Source organism: Schistocerca gregaria, chromosome 1, assembly GCF_023897955.1.
Source record: "Schistocerca gregaria isolate iqSchGreg1 chromosome 1, iqSchGreg1.2, whole genome shotgun sequence".
Classification (NCBI taxonomy): domain Eukaryota; kingdom Metazoa; phylum Arthropoda; class Insecta; order Orthoptera; family Acrididae; genus Schistocerca; species Schistocerca gregaria.
Genome location: NC_064920.1, coordinates 1,079,768,457 through 1,079,789,409, shown reverse-complemented (window position 1 = coordinate 1,079,789,409; position 20,953 = coordinate 1,079,768,457). Strand labels below are relative to the sequence as shown.

At 46.8% G+C, this 20,953-nt stretch overlaps 1 protein-coding gene across 1 annotated transcript in view; it reads left to right on the top strand.

The window, feature by feature from the left end:
- LOC126289597 (protein dissatisfaction) overlaps positions 1-20,953 on the top strand; it is a 166,434-nt gene that overhangs the window by 111,942 nt on the left and 33,539 nt on the right. Inside the window, exons 6-7 of the mRNA XM_049984903.1 lie at positions 13,756-13,939; positions 18,952-19,136. Of these exons, the coding sequence (XP_049840860.1) occupies positions 13,756-13,939; positions 18,952-19,136 (369 nt within the window). The remainder of the gene's footprint in view (positions 1-13,755; positions 13,940-18,951; positions 19,137-20,953) is intronic.

Here is a 20,953-nt window from a genome sequence, read left to right as displayed (position 1 = left end):
GTGTTGTGGCCGCCGGTAAGTCTTTGTTTTACAAACCAGACGACGTAGGTTTTCCTGTTGACTATACCCCCTGCGGTGCAGGCGTCCCGTGATGGTTGGGCGTAAAGTGGGATGCCTATGCAGCAGGCGGTACGATGTCCGAAGCGTGCGGCCACAGCAATGGGCAACGGAAAATCCGCACTAGTGTCACCTTGTTGTATAAAGGCGACTGTGTGGTGCAGCTTCACGGCATCGGTTATCGTAGGGCCGTATTTATTCGAGGAGATTAAGGCTGCATGTCCTGTTACCTGTACCGTCACCGGTAAATGCTGTGAGAGTCTTTTGCGCGCCAACCCATTCCAATCCTTCGACGTTGTCAATGTCTGGGTAAGACATTTTTAATGCAAGATGGCGTTCCTATGCATATTACACAGGCAGTGAAGCCGGTGCTGCAGAGACATTTTGGAAAGGCTAGAATTATCAGCTGTCATGTCGCTGCAACCTGGCCGTCCAAATTATCTCATCTTGCGTGTGACTTCTGGCTGTGTGATTGTTTGAAAGAGGTGGTGTTCAGTCCTCCGACTACAAACGTAGCTGGATTGACGGCACCCGTTGGGCAACGCTTTTTGAATGTCACACTTGGGACATTCTGATCTGTTACGGAGACATCCTGTTTCGCCATTTCAACTTGTGGCAGAAAACTGTGCCTTACGTTAGTCTCACGCCAGCTAAAGAACGATTTCATTATTGCTTTTATGCGGGTTTTTTGCCTCGGTACAAATGAAAAAAGATTTTATTGTTGCCTTTTATGGCGTTTTGGCCTCAGGACAACTAAAAACCGATTTTTCAAGTCCGAAGTGGAACGAAATTGTAGTGGTGGATGTAACCCAATATGCTGCATGCATCTTGTTGACACTTGCAAATAATGCGATTGTTATAACGTTCCGAAGAAGGGTACTAAATACCGCGTGATCAAAATGTCAGTATAAATTTGAAAACTGAATAAATCATGGAATAATGTAGATAGAGAGGTAAAAATTGACACACATTCTTGGAATGACATGGAGTTTCATTAGAACCAAAAAAATTACAAACGTTCAAAAAATGTCCGACAGATGGCTCTTCATCTGATCAGAATAGCAATAATTAGCATAACAATGTAAGACAAAGCTAAGATAATGTTCTTTACAGGAAATGCTCAATATGTCCACCATCATTCCTCAACAATACCTGTAGTCTAGGAATAATGTTGTGAACAGCACTGTAAAGCATGTCCGGAGTTATGGTGAGGCATTGGCCTCGGATGTTGTCTTTCAGCATCCCTAGAGATGTAGAGATGTCGGTCGATCACGATACACTTGTGACTTCAGGTAACCCCAAAGCCAATAATTTTCACGGTCTGAGGTCTGGGGACCTGGGAGGCCGAGCATGACGAAAGTGGCGGCTGAGCACACGATCATCACCAAACGACGCGCACAAGAGAGCTTTCGCGCGTCTAGCAATACTTTGTTTGTTTTTTGTTCTAATAAAACCCCATGTCATTTCTAGCATGTGTGTCAATTTTTACCTCTCTATCTACATTATTCCGTGGTTTATTAAGTTTTCAAATTTATACTGACTTTTTGATCACCCGCTACTTGAAATCCTTTAACAAATTGAATTTCTTGTATGCAAGTTGGTTGCTGATTATTTAGATATATACAAGTACAGTTCGTGAAAATGGATAAAACATTAAAGGAGTAAGTTCTAAGCACCAATGGTAAACTAGATATTCATCTTTGATCTTTACTTCCTTATCCCAACTCTGATACAGTCACCAGCATACTTTTCACGTTAGTCTTCTGGACATTCTGGATGCTTCGCCTGTAGAAAGCTGGGAGCGATTCACGCACTGCTGCATGTGCTGACACGGGAATGACTCTGGTTCGCCTATGTCGACGTATTAAGTAACTACAAGACCTATTCCTTGTACATACTTCCTGTCACAAGGCATACGCTGTGTCACTTACAAAGTTAGGCATCCATAGGGGCAGGAGAAAGCGAAGTGAACCTTCGTGGCTTGAAGTTACTGCACTCATGACAAAATCGATTCAAATCTACAAAAAAATTCGCAGTACGTGCCCACGTATTTGTGCGGCGTTGCGCCTCCTGTGGGTGTACTGAGCGGCGTTCACAGATTCTATTGAAGATGGTATCACAAAGCCATTGTTCGTCCTCCTGAGGCAAGCTGGCCCGCAGCTGTCGTAACTGATGTTCGCAACCCTGGCAGTCGACATCGGTGTTGGTTCCACACTTTTCATCAGGGACACATCTGAGAATTTAAATATCAACATTTCGCGGCCCTGTCAGCAACTGTATAAATATTCATTTTAATTCTAATAACGAACAGCCTCAGTTGCACCGTTTACCTAGAAATTTACCTAGGTTTCAGTTGGGATAACCCAACTTTCTTCAGAATAAAAGTATCTATAGTGTACAGCACTCGTGGCTGCCGCATCGCGGTCACGAAGTGGGGCCGACGCAGTGCCAGATAAGTTTTACATTCTGACGTTAATTTATAGATATGTAGTTTTAGCTTGACGATATGTGCACTATGGGCAAACGATAGATACTGTTATTCTGAAGAAGGTTGGGTTATCCCGACTGAAACCTAGGTAAATTTCTAGATAAACGGTGCAACTGAAGCTGTTTATTATTAAAATTAAAGTTAACATCTGAGAATATTGCTAGCCACGGGGGTACCTCAACATCACGCGGACGGTTCATACACACATCTGCCACGTGTGGACGAGTGTTGTTGATGGAAAACGGCACCGCGATACTGTCGCCTGAGAGCTGAACACGTGAAGTAGCCCAGCACGTCCGTGACGTGCCTGTCAGAGTTGCGCCAGTGACCACCAGGTAGGACCACAAGTAATACGCGACCTCTCCGCACAGCATGACGTCACCAATAACACCGCCGACGCCCACGAGAAAGACAGGCCGCAGGGCGTACGTCACGAAGGTAGGACTGAACTCGCTCACTCGCACTGCTCAGCATACAAAATGAGTTTCTAAACCTGTTAACTCGCAGATGGGCTTGTTAGTACTAACGAGAATTTCTTCTTCCACTGGAATCTGCTATTATGAAGTCTTACTGATTAACATTTCTACAGCAAAATTTAATTTAAGAACAGTACTCGATATAAATGGTATAACGGCTTGTTTATAGCATTTAGTCTCTTCTGCTTAACAGTACTCATTACATGCTGTAAGTGGTACCTCACGCAACTAATAATGATTTTAGCATCATTTTACTTTATTGTATGCCAATACAGCCGTAACAAATTATAAGTAGGCCCATGGATTTCCCATCATTATAAGACTAATAACAGTAAGATTCCATTGTAAGGTGCCAGGACATGGGCACTTACACGTTAGCTCATCAACATTAGTATTAATAATAAAGGGACTGGCAAGGACATCAGATCATGGCTCTATTGAATTATGTTAAATATGAGCCACTCTCGAGCAGTATTCCCTGCATGTCTGCATGATTGAGCCACTAACTTAAAGCCTTGGTGAAAAGTATCGGAAGTTGAGGACTGTGTAATGTAAAGTCTGCAGCTGGCCGTAGCTCGCCGGGCCGCTGTGGGCGGCAGGCAGCGGTCACCGGAAACGCGGGACAATACGGCGCTTTTGGGGGTAGCCCGGCATCCGGAGCCACGTGTGCTGGGCAACACATGGCGAGGACGGGACTTTAGTTTGCCTAGGGGCGTTATGACCTACTCGATGATTGGGTAGGTGTTCAGGAAAGATAGATTAGGCAGAATTGGTGGTGGAGTGTTGGTGTCTGTCAGTAGTGGTTTATCTTGTAGTGAAGTCGAAGTAGATACTCTGTGCGAATTGGTGTGGGTGGAGGTTATACTTAACAGCCGAATTAAGTTAATAATTGGCTCCTTCTACCGACCCCCAGACTCCGATGATACAGTTGCGGAACAGTTCAGAGAAAGTTTGAGTCTCGTAACAAATAAATACCCCACTCATACGGTTATAGTTGGTGGGGACTTCAACCTACCCTCGGTATGTTGGCAAAAATACTTGTTCAAAACCGGTGGTAGGCACAAAACGTCTTCCGAGATTGTCCTAAATGCATTCTCCGAAAATTATTTAGAGCAGTTAGTCCACGAACCCACGCGAATTGTAAATGGTTGCGAAAACACACTTGACCTCTTGGCCACAAACAATCCAGAGCTGATAGAGAGCATCATGACTGATACAGGGATTAGTGATCACAAGGTCATTGTAGCTAGGCTCAATACCATTTCTTCCAAATCCATCAGAAACAAACGCAAAATAATTTTATTTAAAAAAGCGGACAAAGTACCACTAGAAACCTTCCTAAAAGACAATTTCCATTCCTTCCGAACTGACTATGCGAATGTAGACGAGATGTGGCTCAAATTCAAAGATATAGTAGCAACAGCAATTGAGATATTCATACCTCATAAATTGGTAAGAGATGGAACGGATCCCCCGTGGTACACAAAAAAGGTCCGAACGCTGTTGCAGAGGCAACGGAAAAAGCATGCGAAGTTCAGAAGAACGCGAAATCCTGAAGATGGGCTAAAATTTACAGACGCGCGAAATTTGGCACGTACTTCGATGCGAGATGCCTTTAATAGGTTCCACAACGAAACATTGTCTCGAAATTTGGTAGAAAATCCGAAGAAATTCTGGTCGTATGTAAAGTACACAAGCGGCAAGACGCAGTCAATACCTTCGCTGCGCAGTGCCGATGGTACTGTTATCGACGACTGCGCCGCTAAAGCGGAGTTATTGAACGCAGTTTTCCGAAATTCCTTCACCAGGGAAGACGAATGGAATATTCCAGAATTTGAAACACGAACATCTGCTAGCATGAGTTTCTTAGAAGTAGATACCTTAGGGGTTGCGAAGCAACTCAAATCGCTTGATACGGGCAAGTCTTCAGGTCCAGATTGTATACCGATTAGGTTCCTTTCAGATTACGCTGATACTATAGCTCCCTACTTAGCACTCATATACAACCGCTCGCTCACCGATAGATCTGTACCTACAGATTGGAAAATTGCGCAGGTCGCACCAGTGTTCAAGAAGGGTAGTAGGAGTAATCCATTTAACTACAGACCTATATCATTGACGTCGGTTTGCAGTAGGGTTTTGGAGCATATACTGTATTCAAACATTATGAATCACCTCGAAGGGAACGATCTATTGACACGTAATCAGCATGGCTTCAGAAAACATCGCTCTTGTGCAACGCAGCTAGCTCTTTATTCGCACGAAGTAATGGCCGCTATCGACAGGGGATCTCAAGTTGATTCCGTATTTCTAGATTTCCGGAAAGCTTTTGACACCGTTCCTCACAAGCGACTTCTAATCAAGCTGCGGAGCTATGGGGTATCGTCTCAGTTGTGCGACTGGATTCGTGATTTCCTGTCAGGAAGGTCGCAGTTCGTAGTAATAGACGGCAAATCATCGAGTAAAACTGAAGTGATATCAGGTGTTCCCCAGGGAAGCGTCCTGGGACCTCTACTGTTCCTGATCTATATAAATGACCTGGGTGACAATCTGAGCAGTTCTCTTAGGTTGTTCGCAGATGATGCTGTAATTTACCGTCTAGTAAGGTCATCCGAAGACCAGTATCAGCTGCAAAGCGATTTAGAAAAGATTGCTGTATGGTGTGTCAGGTGGCAGTTGACGCTAAATAACGAAAAGTGTGAGATGATCCACATGAGTTCCAAAAGAAATCCGTTGGAATTCGATTACTCGATAAATAGTACAATTCTCAAGGCTGTCAATTCAACTAAGTACCTGGGTGTTAAAATTACAAACAACTTCAGTTGGAAGGACCACATAGATAATATTGTCGGGAAGGCGAGCCAAAGGTTGCGTTTCATTGGCAGGACACTTAGAAGATGCAACAAGTCCACTAAAGAGACAGCTTACACTACACTCGTTCGTCCTCTGTTAGAATATTGCTGCGCGGTGTGGGATCCTTACCAGGTGGGATTGACGGAGGACATCGAGAGGGTGCAAAGAAGGGCAGCTCGTTTTGTATTATCGCGTTATAGGGGAGAGAGTGTGGCAGATATGATACACGAGTTGGGATGGAAGTCATTACAGCATAGACGTTTTTCGTCGCGGCGAGACCTTTTTACGAAATTTCAGTCACCAACTTTCTCTTCCGAATGCGAAAATATTTTGTTGAGCCCAACCTACATAGGTAGGAATGATCATCAAAATAAAATAAGAGAAATCAGAGCTCGAACAGAAAGGTTTAGGTGTTCGTTTTTCCCGCTCGCTGTTCGGGAGTGGAATAGTAGAGAGATAGTATGATTGTGATTCGATGAACCCTCTGCCAAGCACTTAAATGTGAATTGCAGAGTAGTCATGTAGATGTAGATGTAGATCTCAGTGTAGAGATTTTGCCGATGATAGAGCGTTCGACATTGACCGAAACTGAGAATCCTTCCGCCGCGTTTTCGTGTGCGTGGGAGACGAGAGAATTGTGGGAACTTCGCCTTCAGCCATCGAGCGGTACGGACTTGGAGACGGTGTCTAGGCCATCGTCTTCGAAGGGAGATATACGGACTGTATCGCAGCATTACACGATCCGTGCAGAGTTCTGCGGTTAGAGCTCTTTGTGTGCTCAGAAGCGAGATTTTCACCAACGCCTAACCACTTCCAACAACTTACCTAATATTCTCGATCTAGAAGTTATCGTTGCGAGGTGCCGAGTATTTATCAACGCAGCTGCCGGTAATAACGACGCGTAATTGCAAATTGCCAATGTGCCGTTCTCAGGAGTGTGTGGGTGGACAAAGAGATTCACATTTTTTTTTATTTTTTTTTATTTTTTTATTTTTTTTTTATTTTTTTTTTTTTGTGTAAATCCTGTCAGTTGTGGGCAATATCAAATTAAAACCCCAGTATTACAGTCGAATTATCGACTTCATTGTAGCTACCATTTACCCTGCCCCAGTAAGCTTTGCATGTACTCTAGTCACTGCACAGCTTGCCCAGACGGGAAGGAAAGAAGGTTTGCGGTCTTCTATGTCAGCGACGGACAAATAAGCTTACACCATAACAGCAGATTCCAGTAGAAGATCCAGTTTTCGTTTGCACGGACACGCCTAGTTACGAGTTAACAGGTGTACAAACGTAGTTTGTCTGCTGATTTGATTGAGCGAGCGAGCGCAGGACTACCTTCGTGACGTACGCGCCGCGGCCTTACTTTCTCCTAGGCCTCGTAACACCGCTGTGTCTACATTTACATACATACTCCGCAAGTGACGGTGCGTGGCGGAGGGTATCCTGTGCCACTACTTGTCAGTTTCCTTCCTGTTCCACTCGCAAATATAGCGACGGAAAAAAGACTGTCTGTAAGCCTACGTATGAGCCATAATTTCTCGTACCTTATCTTCATGGTCCTTGCGCACGGTGTATGTTGCAGGCAGCAGAATCTTTCGGCAGTTAGCATCAAATGCCTGTTCTGTAAATTTTCTCAGTAGTATTTCCCGAAAAGAACGTCGCCTGCTATATCCACGTGATTACTCTGCTATTCACAATGAAGTGCCTGGCAGATGGTTCAATGAACCACCTTCAAGTTGTCTCTCTACCGTTCCACTCTCGAACGGCAGACGGGAAAAACGAGCACTTAAATTTTTCTGTGCGAGCCCTGATTTCTCTGATTTTATCTTGATGCTCATTTCTCCCTTTGTAGGTGGGTACCAACAGAATGTCTTCGCAATCGGAGGAGAAAACTGGTGATTGAAATTTCATGAGAAGATCCCGTCGCAACCACAAACGCCTTTGTTTTAGTGATTGCCACTCCAACTCACGTATCATGTCTGTGACACTATCTCCCTTATTTCGCGATAATGTAAAACGAGCTGCCCTTCTTTGTACTTTTTCGGTGTCATCCGTCAGTCCCACCTGATGCGGATACCACACCGCACAGCAATACTCCAGAATAGGGCGGACAAGCGTGGTGTAAGCAGTCTCTTTAGTAGACCTGTTGCACCTTCTAAGTGTTCTGCCAATGAATCGCAGTCTTTGGTTTGCTCTTCCCCCTAATATTATCAATGTGATCGTTCCAGTTTAGGTTAATTTTAATTGTAATCCCTAAGTATTTAGCTGAATTTACAGCCTTCAGATTTGAGTGACTTGTGAGTAATCGAAATTTAGCTGATTTCTTTTCGTACTCATGTGAATGACTTCACACTTGTCTTTATTGAGGGTCAATTGCCACTTTTCGCACCATACAGATATCTTATCTAAATCATGTTGCAAGTCGTTTTGGTCATCTGACGACTTTACAAGACGGTAAATGACAGCATCATCAATCTAAGACGGCTACCTAGATTGTCCCCTATGTCGTTAATATAGATCAGGAACAATAAAGGGCCTATAACACTTCCTTGGGATACACCGGATATTACTTCTGTTTTACTCGATGACTTTCCGTCTGTTACTACGAACTGTGACCTTTCTGACAGGAAATCACGAATCCAGTCGCACAACTGAGGCGATACTCCGTAAGCACGCAGTTTGGTTAGAAGACGCTTGTGAGGAAAGGTGTCGAAAGCCTTCTGGAAATCTAAAAATATGGACTCAGATTCACATCCCCTGTCGATAGCACTTATTACTTCATGAGTATAAAGAGCTAGTTGTGTTTCACAAGAAGCATATTTTCTGAAACCGTGCTCACTATGTGTCAATAAATCGTTTTCTTCGAGGTACTTCATAATGTTCGAATACAATGTATGTTCCAAAACCCTACTGCAAATCAACGTTAGTGACATAGGCCCGTAATTCAGACATTCCCATTTGGTTCCCTGATGCATCTCAATAACACCTACATGCTGTTCGAACCTACCAGCAACAACTCTATCAGCCCGCCCCTTCAATACGACATGGTACGGATCCCAAACCCTAGAGCAGCATTCAATAATAGGTCGCAACAGCGTCCTGTATGCGGCCTTCTTTACAGATGAACCACACTGTCCTAAAATTCTCACATTCGCCTTCCTCCCCCCCCCCTCCCCCCACAGTTCTCACACGCTCTTTCCACCTCAAATGGCTTTGTAACATTACGCCCTCATATTTAAACGACGTGACTGTGTAAAGCTGGAACTACTATTACTGTATCCGAACATTACAGGTTTGTTCTTCCTACTCATCCGCATTAACTTACAGTGTCCAGAATTAGGGCTAGCTGCCATTCATCACACCAACTGGAAATTTTGTCTAAGTCGTCCTGTATCCTCCTACAGTAACTCAACTTCGACACCTTACCGTACACCACAGCATCGTCAGTAAAAAAACTGCAGAGTGCTGCCCACCCTGTCCACTAAATGATTTTTGTACATAGAGAACAACAGCGTCCAATCACACTTTCCGCGTGCGCTCCTAATGATACCCTTGTCTCTGGTGAACACTAGCCGTCGAGGACAACGTACTGGGTTCTGTTATTTAAGAAGTCTTCGAACCGCTCACCTACACTAATGATCTTAAGTATGCGGATACCTGCCTAAAAATGACTCAAGTTCGTGCCGCCCTCCATCGGTAATGCTGGAATTCAGTATGCTGTTGGCCCACCCTTAGCCTTGACGACGGCTTCCACTCTCGTGGGCACACGTTCAATCAGGTGCTGGAAGGTTTCTTGTGGAATGGCAGCCCATTCTTCACGGAGTGCTGCACTGAGGAGAGGTATCGATGTCGGTCGGTGAGGCCTGACACGAAGGCGGCGTTCAGAAACATCCCAAAGGTGTTCTACATGATTCAGGTCAGGACTCTGTGCAGGCCGGTCCATTACAGGGGTGTTACTGTCGTGTAACCACTCCGCCACGGGCCGTGCATTAGGAACAGGTGCTCGATCGTGTTGAAAGGTGCAATCGCCATCCCCAAATTGCTCTCCAACAATGGGAAACAAATGCTGAAAACATCAATGTAGGCCTGTGGCGTGATAGTGCCGCGCAAAACAACAAGGGCTGCAAGCCTCCTCCATGAAAACACGACCACACCATAACACCACTACCTCCAGATTTTACTGTTGGCACTACACACGTTGTCAGATGACGTTCACCGGGCATTCGCCATACCCACATCCTGCCATCGCATCGCCACATCGTGTACCGTGATTCGCCACTCCGAACAACGTTTCTCCACTGTTCAGTAGTCCAATGTTTAAGCTTCTTACGCCAAGCGAGTCGTCGTTCGACATTACCGGCGTGATGTGTGGCTTTCGAGCAATCGCTCGACCATTAAATCCAAGTTTTCTCATCTCCCGCCTAACTGTCATAGTACTTTAAGTGAATCCTGATGCAGTTTAGAATACCTGTGTGATGGTCTGGATAGATGTCTGTCTATTACACATTACGACCCTCTTCAACTGTCGGCGGTCTCTGACAGTCAACAGACGAGGTCGGATTGTACGCTTTTGTGCTGTACGTGTCCCTTCACGTTTCCACTTCACTATCACATCGCAAACAGTGGACCTAGGGTCGTTTAGGAGTGTGGAAATTTCCCGTTCATACGTATGACACAAGTGACACCCAATCTGCTGACCACGCTCGAAGTCCGTGACTTCCACAGAACGCCCCATTTTGCTCACTCAGCCTGACTACTGAGGTCGCTGATGTGGAGTACCTGGCAGTAGGTGGCAGGACAAAGCACCTCATATGAAAAACGTATGTTTTTGTGGTGTCCGGATACTTTGGGTCACGTAGTGTATCTGTGAACTTATTCCACATGCTCTACCTTCGTTAACAACCTGGAATGGGGAACCGCGACAAATTCTTTCCGCAAATCTATACGTTTGCAGTGTGCCTGTTGCCCTTCGTCCATGGTTCTCGGTATGTAATGTGAGAACAGGACAAGCTGAGTTTTGCACGAGCGATGCTCTCTAAAATGCTGTGTCTCTCCAAAACACTGGAGGAATGAGAACTCTCCCGAGGCCGTCGCCACAGTCGCCTGTTACCGTCATCCTTAGTGCTGCTGAACACAGTGCGCTCTCATTCCTGAACGCTCCGTTCTTCCCAGTCACGGCACCAGTGCAGACGCGGCCGTTTGCGTTGCGGTGTGAATGGTAACTTGTACGTGGGACTGTACATCGATACTCCGCCTGGTGCTTGTCTCTGACAAATAGTGTGGGATAGCAAAAAATTCGCAGGGAGATCAATAATCCACCCCAGATGCAAAGCCCATCGTGAAGGATTTATGATGCTCTTTATGCGTAACGCACCGCGATCCTCCAGTGTGGTGGCCGGAGCCTTCGCTGCGAGTGCGCCAGGTCCCGTTTACACTTTAGTGCAGTCGAACATCGGGCCAGCGTCTGTGAAATGGTTCAAACGGTTCTAAGCACTATAGGACTTAACATCTGAGGTATCAGTCGCCTAGACTTAGAACTACTTAAACCTAACTAACCTAAGGACATCACACACATCCATGCCCGAGACAGGATTCGAACCTGCGACCGTAGCAGCTGCGCGGTTCCGGACTGAAGCGCCTAGAACCATTCGGCCACAGCGGCCGGCATAACCGTCTGTCACACCACAACGTGCTACCAGTCTGGATTCGAGTCGCTGGCCACGCAGAGACCTACGGTGACTTCAGTTTCAAACTGTATCAGATGTTGATAATGACATCTTACACGAATACATGGCATCTCCGCGTTCCTCACAATATGGCTCTCATCTGGCGTTGTTTCCGGCACCTTGTACGAGGCGTATTCCGAAGGTAAGGTCCGATAAGTCGCGAAATGGAAACCACAGTGAAAATCAAAAGTGTTTTATTTGCAATAGTTAGCCACACCTTCCACAAACGTCTCTACATAGTCGCCGCTCAGTCTGAAACATTTGTCGTTGCGTTGTATCAACTTTCCAATACTCTCGTCATAGAAGGCAGCCGCCTGCACTTTTCATCCATTCTCTACGCTGATCTGCAGTTCGTTGTCTGTGCTAAAACATTGACTTAATAGCCAGCACTTCATCTCAGTAGAGATCGAAATCAGAGGGGGCCAATTATGGGCTATATAGTTGGTAACCAACGCTGCAGAGGCGTTCTCATTGCCCTGCAGAGTGCGGCCGAGAACTGTTACGAAGAAGGAAATGCGTGACAGTTATGTTGTGCAGGCTGCATCAGATCAGGCGAAATCTCTCACGGCCACTCATACTTGGAAGGAGACACGTTTCCTAGGCGTCTTTACGTGATCACTGTGCGCTCAGAACTGAAAAGACAGACGTGACGCTATCAGCAGACATACCACAGACACTGCCCAACACACCTATGTAACGCTTAATCGAACTTTGTCCGCAGCTCGTGGTCGTGCGGTAGCGTTCTCGCTTCCCACGCCTGGGTTCCCGCGTTCGATTCCCAGCGGGGTCAGGGATTTTCTCTGCCTCGTGATGACTGGCTGTTATGTGATGTCCTTAGGTTAGTTAGGTTTAAGTAGTTCTAAGTTCTAGGGGACTAATGACCATAGATGTTAAGTCCCATAGTGCTCAGAGCCATTTCAACCATTTTTTTATCGGACTTTCGCTGTGGTTTCCATTTCGCGACTGATCGGACCTCACTTTCGGAATACGCCTCATACATCATTCCAGGCGTGGAAACGACACTGAACAAGTTCGACACAAATCTACTCTGGCGGCTGATCAATCCGTCACAAAGATTATCGAGTGGCTCTGAGCACTATGGGACGTAACATCTGATATCTTCAGTCACCTAGAACTTAGAACTACTTAAACCTAACTAACCTAAGGACATCACTTCCATCAGTGTGGGATCTGTACCAGATAGGGTTGATAGAAGAGATAGAGAAGATCCAACGGAGAGTAACGCGCTTCGTTACAGGATCATTTAGTAATCGCGAAAGCGTTACGGAGATGATAGATAAACTCTAGTGGAAGACTCTGCAGGAGAGACACTCAGTAGCTCGGTACGGGCTTTTGTTGAAGTTTCGAGAACATAACTTCACCGAGGAGTTAAGCAGTATATTGCTCCCTCCTACGTATATCTCGCGAAGAGACCATGAGGATAAAATCAGAGAGATTAGAGCCCACACAGAAGCATACCGAACAATACGAGACTAGAATAGAAGGGAGAACCGATAGAGGTACTCAAGGTGCCCTCCGCCACGCACCATCAGGTGGCTTGCGGTGTATGGATGTAGATAGAGATGTAGATCACACACATCCATGTCGGAAGCAAGATTCGAACCTGCGACCGTAGCGGTCGCGCGATTCCAAACTGAAGCGCCTAGAACCGCTCGGCCACACCGGCCGGCAAAGATTTTCAACTCGAGTCACTTACACACCTGCCAGTGATGTGTTCGTGCACGAAACAACCCTGACTTCCGACAGAGTTTTCTGGGTGCTTTATTTTTTTAAATTGTTTTATTATTCTTTTTTCAGGAGGTGTAGGATGAAGTTCAGCAGGGATGTCCCATAATGAGACGTAAACGTGGCGTAAATATGAGACGAGGACGTAAGCGGAGTTTCCTGTCGCGTGTTCGCGGGCAGAGGCAGCGAGGGAGGGAGGGAGCAGAAAGAAGGCGGTAATCGGCCTAGCGTTCGCGGCCTGGATGATAATTTTCCGAGGCGGCCTCGTCCCGCGTTCCCTCCCGGCAATCGAAGCGAGGCGGGGCGGAGCGGAGAGCGCGGCAGGCAGTCTTCGCCGCCAATCCGGTTAGCGGCCCGAGGCCGCTGCCCAGCCGTGAAACTGTTTTAATTCCTGCCCAAGTTGCCGCAGCCGCAGCAGACCCGAGCGCCGCGTCACAGGCAAACGGAAGGCGCGGCTCGGCGCTCCTCCATTACGGCGGCTTAGCCGGGCGCCGCCAGCTATTTACTCGTTAAATGGCCCGCCTCCGCCGCCGCCACCGCCACCGCCAACCGCCAGTTTTACTACGCGCCTCTCAGCAGCGGGCAACACACGCGTACTGAGCGAGAGATCACGATTCCTGAGCCAGAGGGGAAACTCCTGGGAAATGCTCGGTTATTTCTTTAACCCTCGCATTACCAAGTGGGGAATTCTGACTACCTCAAGTTGATTTTTTCCCTATAATAATGTTATCTGAAGGGCCACATGCCTGTGGTTTCATGACTTTGTACTAAAATGATCGACGTTGAATTGTGTGTGTGTGTGTGTGTGTGTGTGTGTGTGTGTGTGTGTGTGTGTGTGTGTGGTTTGAGGTTTTCGGACGCTAAACTGCGTGTTCATGAGCGCCCAAACGTATAGAAACGGGAACTCATGCGGTGAAGGGGCGAAGATGGACAGCGAACAAGGAGAACGGCTAAAAGACACAGGCCTGACGCAGTTCCAAATCCTCACATACAGAGGCAAAACAAGAGGAGAAGAAACGCGCTAAAAAAGGAGAGGAAATACAAGGAAAAGAGAACAGAAATCGAAGTGAAACAAGTAGGTAATCGTGACTGGCGGATCTCTTACCTAAAACCTGGGTGAGCCAGTCTCTCAGCAGCACATTAAAATCCTCTCCCTAAAATTCGAGGCAACAAACTGGACAGGACACAAAACCGTAAGACCTTAACCACAGTCGTTGCGTCGTCTTGCAAAATAGAGGGCAAATCCGGTGGCAAGGAAACCACCGCCCTCTAGTCAGATAATAAAAGACGGTCAAGTAAAATGTGGCGGACAGTAATCTGGACGCCACAAGCACTGCAGATTGGGGGGTCCTCCCGCCGGAGTAAAAAACCATGCGTTAAGGGACTGTGCCCGATGCGGAGGCGAGTCAGGAGAACCTCATCCCGCCTGTATGACTGGTAGGACGTACGCCATGGTCGCGTGGTGGCCTTTACCAGACGCAGCTTATTGTCAGAAACTGCCAGCCACTCCTCTTCCCATTGGCGCATAACACGAAAACGCAAAAGGGAGGTTGCAGCATGGAGGGGGACGGCACATTCAACAACGTGAGGGAGGGAACATGCATCTTTGGCAGCCACATCCGCCAGTTCGTTTCCCCTAATACCCACGTGCCCCGGCACCCAGCAGAAAGAAACCTCCTTCCCCTGCCTTTGCAGGAGGAGTAGGGCATCGTGGATCTTCTGGACGACCGTATCCGCTGGGTACAAGTGTTGCATGGTCTGAAGGGCACTCAGGGAGTCAGAACAGACGAGGAACTTAAGACTGGGAACACATCTCATCTGCTCCAATGCCTGCAAGATCGCAAACAATTCGGCATCAAAGATGGTAAACGCCGCAGGAAGCCGTAACGTGACGACTCGATCAGGGAAAACAACAGCACAATCAACAGACTCCTCCTGTTTAGAGCCATTGAATTCACACTCACGGCTGTCTAATTTTTTTGGCTTTATCATTGTTATTCAAGTCATTTATTAGTGGTTTTGTGAGACTACTCCGCTTGGTATGAGACGTCTTATTTTCATATTTATAGAAAAAGAAGATTTTGGGGAATATATCTGTCATTCACCTTCTTTGTTGAGTTTTGCCATAGACCCAATGTTTGTTATTGTTGCTGGTTACTGATGTTGAGTTGAATTTTACGTTCACTGTTGAGCTGACATTACACGAGTCAGTATTTCATCTGCAAGTAAGGATGTCCAAAGGACTTCATAGCTAAGAGATCACGGAAATTCTGTACAATTCTGATGTCAGTGACGATGAAAATGATTGGGACATTGATAATGAACTGAGTGAATGTATGGAACCTCATGATAAAGACCATACCATAGCATCAGATGAAGCTAATGATGAAATATCAGAAGACACTACACATTCGCGTGAACAAGTAGAAGAAGAAGAAGACACTGGAGATTTGTTTGTTTCTAGAAGACGACTAAAATTTTCTAGTGAACCACCAAAAGGCGTGCGGCGTCGACGTCGAAACATTTTGAACGTAACACGTGGCTTAGTGAATGATGGAAAAACAATCAAAACAATAACAGAGTCATTTTTATTATTTATCTCACTGAAACTCGTGAACATCATTGCAGAAGAAACGAACAGGGAAGCCAAATGAGTAACTTCTTTATGGAATGCAGCTCAATCTTCGAACAAAACGGCCGGAGAAAATTCCAGAGCCGGCCAGGGAACGAACCCGGGACCCCGTGATCCAGAAGCAGTAACGCTAGCACTAATTTTTTTTATCTCATTTTGCTCTTTATTGTTGGTTGCATTTGTTCGGGGTGAACGTCCCATGACATCCGTTCAGGATCAGCATTGATCCGTCACACTAAGGACAGACACACATCCATGCCCAAGGGGGGACTCGAACCTCCGACGGGGGCAGCCGCGCGAACCGTGGCAAGGTGCCTCAGACCGCACGGCTACCCAGCGCGGCAAAATGGAGAGGAGGCAGTGGAAGTGAAAAAGAGCGATGAGTGGAGACCGTATACAGGCCTGGGTCAGGCCCCAGGTCAGCGATCTTCAATATGAAAGAATTTGCCCACTTCCCCCATACCCTATACCCACGAGTTATACAATGAAGAGCCAAAGAAACTGGTACACTCCCTAATATGGTGCACGGACCCCGCGAGTATGCAGAAGTGCCGCAACACGACGTGGAATGGACTCGTCTAATGTCCGAAGTTGTGCTGGAGGGGACTGGCACCATGAGTCCTGCGGGCTGTCCATAAATCAGTAAGAGTAGGAAGGGGTGGAGGTCTCTTCTGAACAGCAAGTTGCAAGGCAGCCCAGTTATCCTCTGTAACGTTCATGTCTGGGGAGTTTGGTGGTCAAAGGAAGCGTTTAAACTCAGAAGAGTCTTCCTGGAGCCACCCTGTAGCAATTCTGGACGTTTGGGGTGTCGCATTGTCCTGCTGGAATTGCCCAAGTCCATCGGAATGCACAATGGACGTGAATGGATGCAGGTGATCAGACACGATGCTTACGTACGTGTCACCTGTCAAAGTCGTATCTAGATGTATCAGGTGTCCCATATCACTCCAACTGCACACGGCCAGCACTATTACCGAGTCTGCACAGTCCCCTGCTGACATGCAGCGTCCATGGATTCGTGAGCTTATCTCCATACCCATACACGCCCAGCCCCTCGATGCAATTTGAAACGAGACTCGTCCGATCAGGCAACATGTTTCCAGTCGTCGTCCCGAGATAGGCGTAAAGATTTGTTTCGTGCAGTCATCAATGGTACACGAGTGGGCCTTCGGCTCCGAAACCCCATATCGATGATGTTTCGTTGAATGGTTCGTACGCTGACACTTGTTGGTGGCCCAGTATTGAAATCTGTAGCAATCTGCGGAAGCGTTGCACTTCTGTCACGTTGAACCACTGTTTTCAATCGTCGTCGGTCCCGTTCTTGCAGGATCTTTTACCAGCCTCAGCGATGTCGGAGATTCGACGTTTCACCGGATTCCTGATATTCACGGTACACTCGTGAAACGGTCGTCCGGGAAAGTCCCCACTTCATTGCTACCCCGGAGATACTGGGTCCCATCTGTCGAGAGCCGACTATAACATCACGTTCAAAGTCACTTGATAACCATCAGCAACCGATCTAACAACTTAGCCAGGCACTTGTTGTCTTACACAGGCGTTGCCGACAGCAGCGCCGTATTCTGCCTGTTTACATACCTCTGTATTTCAATACGGATGCCTACAGCGGTTTCTTTGGCGCTTCAGGGAAGTTTGGCAGCTAACAATCCCCAATGACATGTGATGAGAGAAGACAATAATGGTTGAAGAGAAAGACAGCAGACTGTACACGAGAAACAAAGAGACAGCAGCAATGGTGGAAAACGAAAATGGCACAAAGACAACAGAAATGGAACAGAGAGACAGTGAAAGTGACAGAGAAGGAGACAGAGATAAGGAAGAGCGAGAGGAAGGGGCGAAGAGAGTGACAGTGCAATAGAGAGAAAAAACAAAGTGCCAGCGAAAAAAAAAGGAGATAGTGGGAGAGTGTTATATACAGGGTGATCGAAAAGGTAGTATAAATTTGAAAACTTAATAAATCACGGAATAATGTAGATAGAGAGGTACAAATTGACACACATGCTTGGAATGACATGGGGTTCTATTAGAACCAAAAAAATACAAACGTTCAAAAATTGTCCAACAGATGACGTTTCATATGATCAGAATAGCAATAATAGCATAACAAAGTAAGACAAAGCAAAGATGATATTCTTTACAGGAAGTGCGCAATATGTCCACCATCATTCGACAACAATAGCTGTAGTCGAGGAATAATGTTGTGAACAGCACTGTAAAGCTTGTCCGGAGCTGTGGTGAGGCATTGACGTCGGATGGGTTCTTTCAGCATCCCTAGAGATGACGGTCGATCACGATACACTTGCGACTTCAGGTGACCCCAAAGCCAATAATCGCACGGGCGGATGTCTGGGGACCTGCGAGGCCAAGCGTGACGAAAGTGGCGGCTGAGCACACGATCATCACCAAACGACGCGCACAAGAGATCTTCCACGAGTCTAACTATACCTTCTTTTTTTTGTTCTAATAAAACCCCATGTCATTCCAAGCACGGGTGTCAATTTTTACCTCTCTATCTATATTATTCCGTGGTTTATTAAGTTTTCAAATTTATACTGACTTTTTGATCACCCGGTATATAGATAGTGGCTGTAAGAGGGAGACGATGAATACGAAGGTTTCACTATAAAGAGAGACTGGGTAGAAGGATTAAGAATGTTTGAGTTAAAAGAGTGCGGATACGTTCGCATGTCCAAGTTTTCGGTGAGGAAGGTGGAATGGGTATTGAAGCAGCTAGCTCCCTACTTTTCTGTGAGAGTCTTTCAAAGAGAAGCGTATTCGCCTTATCTTCCGTCGCGGCTTTACAGCCTTGCACGTTTCAGTGAGACAGCTCAGAGTTCCGAACCGGTTCAGCAGTGACGTGATCTTCGGTGTATGCAACCCTCAACACACGACTTGCACTCGCTGCTCTCCTGACACTTCAGGGTGTAGTGTAGAGGTGTGCGCGTGCGGGGGCAGACGGCGAGTGACGCAGCGGGGGCGCGTGTTGCAGCCGTGCAGCACGAGCGCGGCCCGCGGAAGCCCAAGCACCCGCCCCCGCACGGCCACGGCCACGGGCACGGGCACGGCGCGGGGGGCGGCCCGCCGGCCGTGGGGGCGGGCCCGGCGCCGCTGGTCAAGGAGCTGCCGCCGCTGCTGCTGCCGCCGCCGCCGCCGCACGTGGCGCCGCCTCCGGGCTCCGCCGCCGCCGCCGCCGCAGCAGCAGCAGCAGCCGCCGCCGCCGTCGACGCCGCCTCCGGCAAGCTGCAGCTGCAGCCGCCGCCGCCCCCGGCGCCCCATGTGGCGCACCAGCCGCCCCCGCACATGTTCCTCGCCGCCCACCACCAGCCGCCGCCGCCCGGCCTCCTCCACATTCTCATGTCCGCCGAGAAGTGCCAGGTGAGTACACCACCTCTTGACACGTGGCGCCGCAGGTGGCCTACTGCACGCAGCAAACTTCGTGCTAACCCGAGCACGTCGCCAGTTTGCGCCACTGAGTAGCTCCAAGTGCCAGACCTTGTTACTTTTTAATCAATAACCGTAGACGATGAGTAACAGAAAATACCAGCAGTGGCAACAGAAAAGTTGACAGAACGTGCTTCTGGCCAACGGATAATTAGGTTTCCGATCAAATAAGAGGACGGTGGCGCAAATGTGAAGGAATATTTTTAAGCAAGAAAATTGACTTAAGATTATTTGGTGTTTTGCAGAAACAGGTAGAATCCAATAACGCTGATTTGTCCCGCGCACGCAGCATTACAAAGCAAAGAATGTTTTCATTGTTGTCCAATCACGTGGTTACCCAGCTGTTCGCAGTGTAACTATTGCATCCCACACCATCAACGATTTGACTTGTACACTCATATCTAGGCTTCCACCAGAGATTAATTGCTCCTATTATTCCTTCAACTACGGTTTTCAGAAACGACTCACATCGTAATAGATCTGCGAACATTCTACCTCTTCCGTTCATTATCTTCTTTGTTACAATTTTTTTCCGTTGACTAGTTGAATATAGGAAGTATTAATTCGTTAATCTTCAACAGTCTCCACAATATAATGGCTTTTAATTTATTCATTTCTCTCTTCCACATCGTCCTCTTTTCCCATCCACACAGATTTCAACTCCAAATATAACTTTTCACGAATGTTTTTCTTCCTTTTCTTCTTCTTCTCCCCTTTAAGTTTCAGGCAATTAGCCTTCACGCCACCCCTTTCCATTTTAAGAACATATTCTTATCCGTCTCGTTTCTTTTTCTCACTCCAAGATTCACTGCCACAGAGGAAGACAGGCGCAGCCATTGATTTGTAAAACTTCAGCTCTGTGTCTTTTCTCGTCTTGTTCTTTAAGGTTTTAAATTATAGTTCCAAAAATCTCCTGAAAATTTATTGATTTTATTATGTACGTGACTATCGTTATCGATATCGCCGGCCAAATACTTGCAATAGAATTCTCGTCCACTACCAGGATACGAACCGAGTTATCTTCGAATCGAACATCACCGCACAGGCGTGTATTAGCGACCTCGGCTGGGGAAGCGAGGTTTGTAGTTGCTACGTTTTACAATATACACAAAAATTATATAATCAGATGTAAATGTCCACTCACTGGCGTTGAGGTAGCTTGTCTCTGAACTCCTGAAAAAATAGTAATTGCATAAGGCTTACACGGCTCTAAGAAACGTGAACTCGTAGCAGCATGAAAATTATAGAGCAATATGAGTATAGCCGCGCGGGATTAGCCGAGCGGTGAAAGGCGCTGCAGTCATGGCCTGTGCGTCTGGTCCCGGCGGAGGTTCGAATCCTCCCTCGGGCTTGGGTGTGTGTGTGTGTGTGTCCTTAGGATATTTTAGGTTAAATAGTGTGTAAGCTTAGGGACTAATGATCTTAGCAGTTATGTCCCATAAGATTTCACACACATTTGAACATCAATAGGAGTACATATTTCTGAACTTTTTTATATATAAATTATTAACATTCG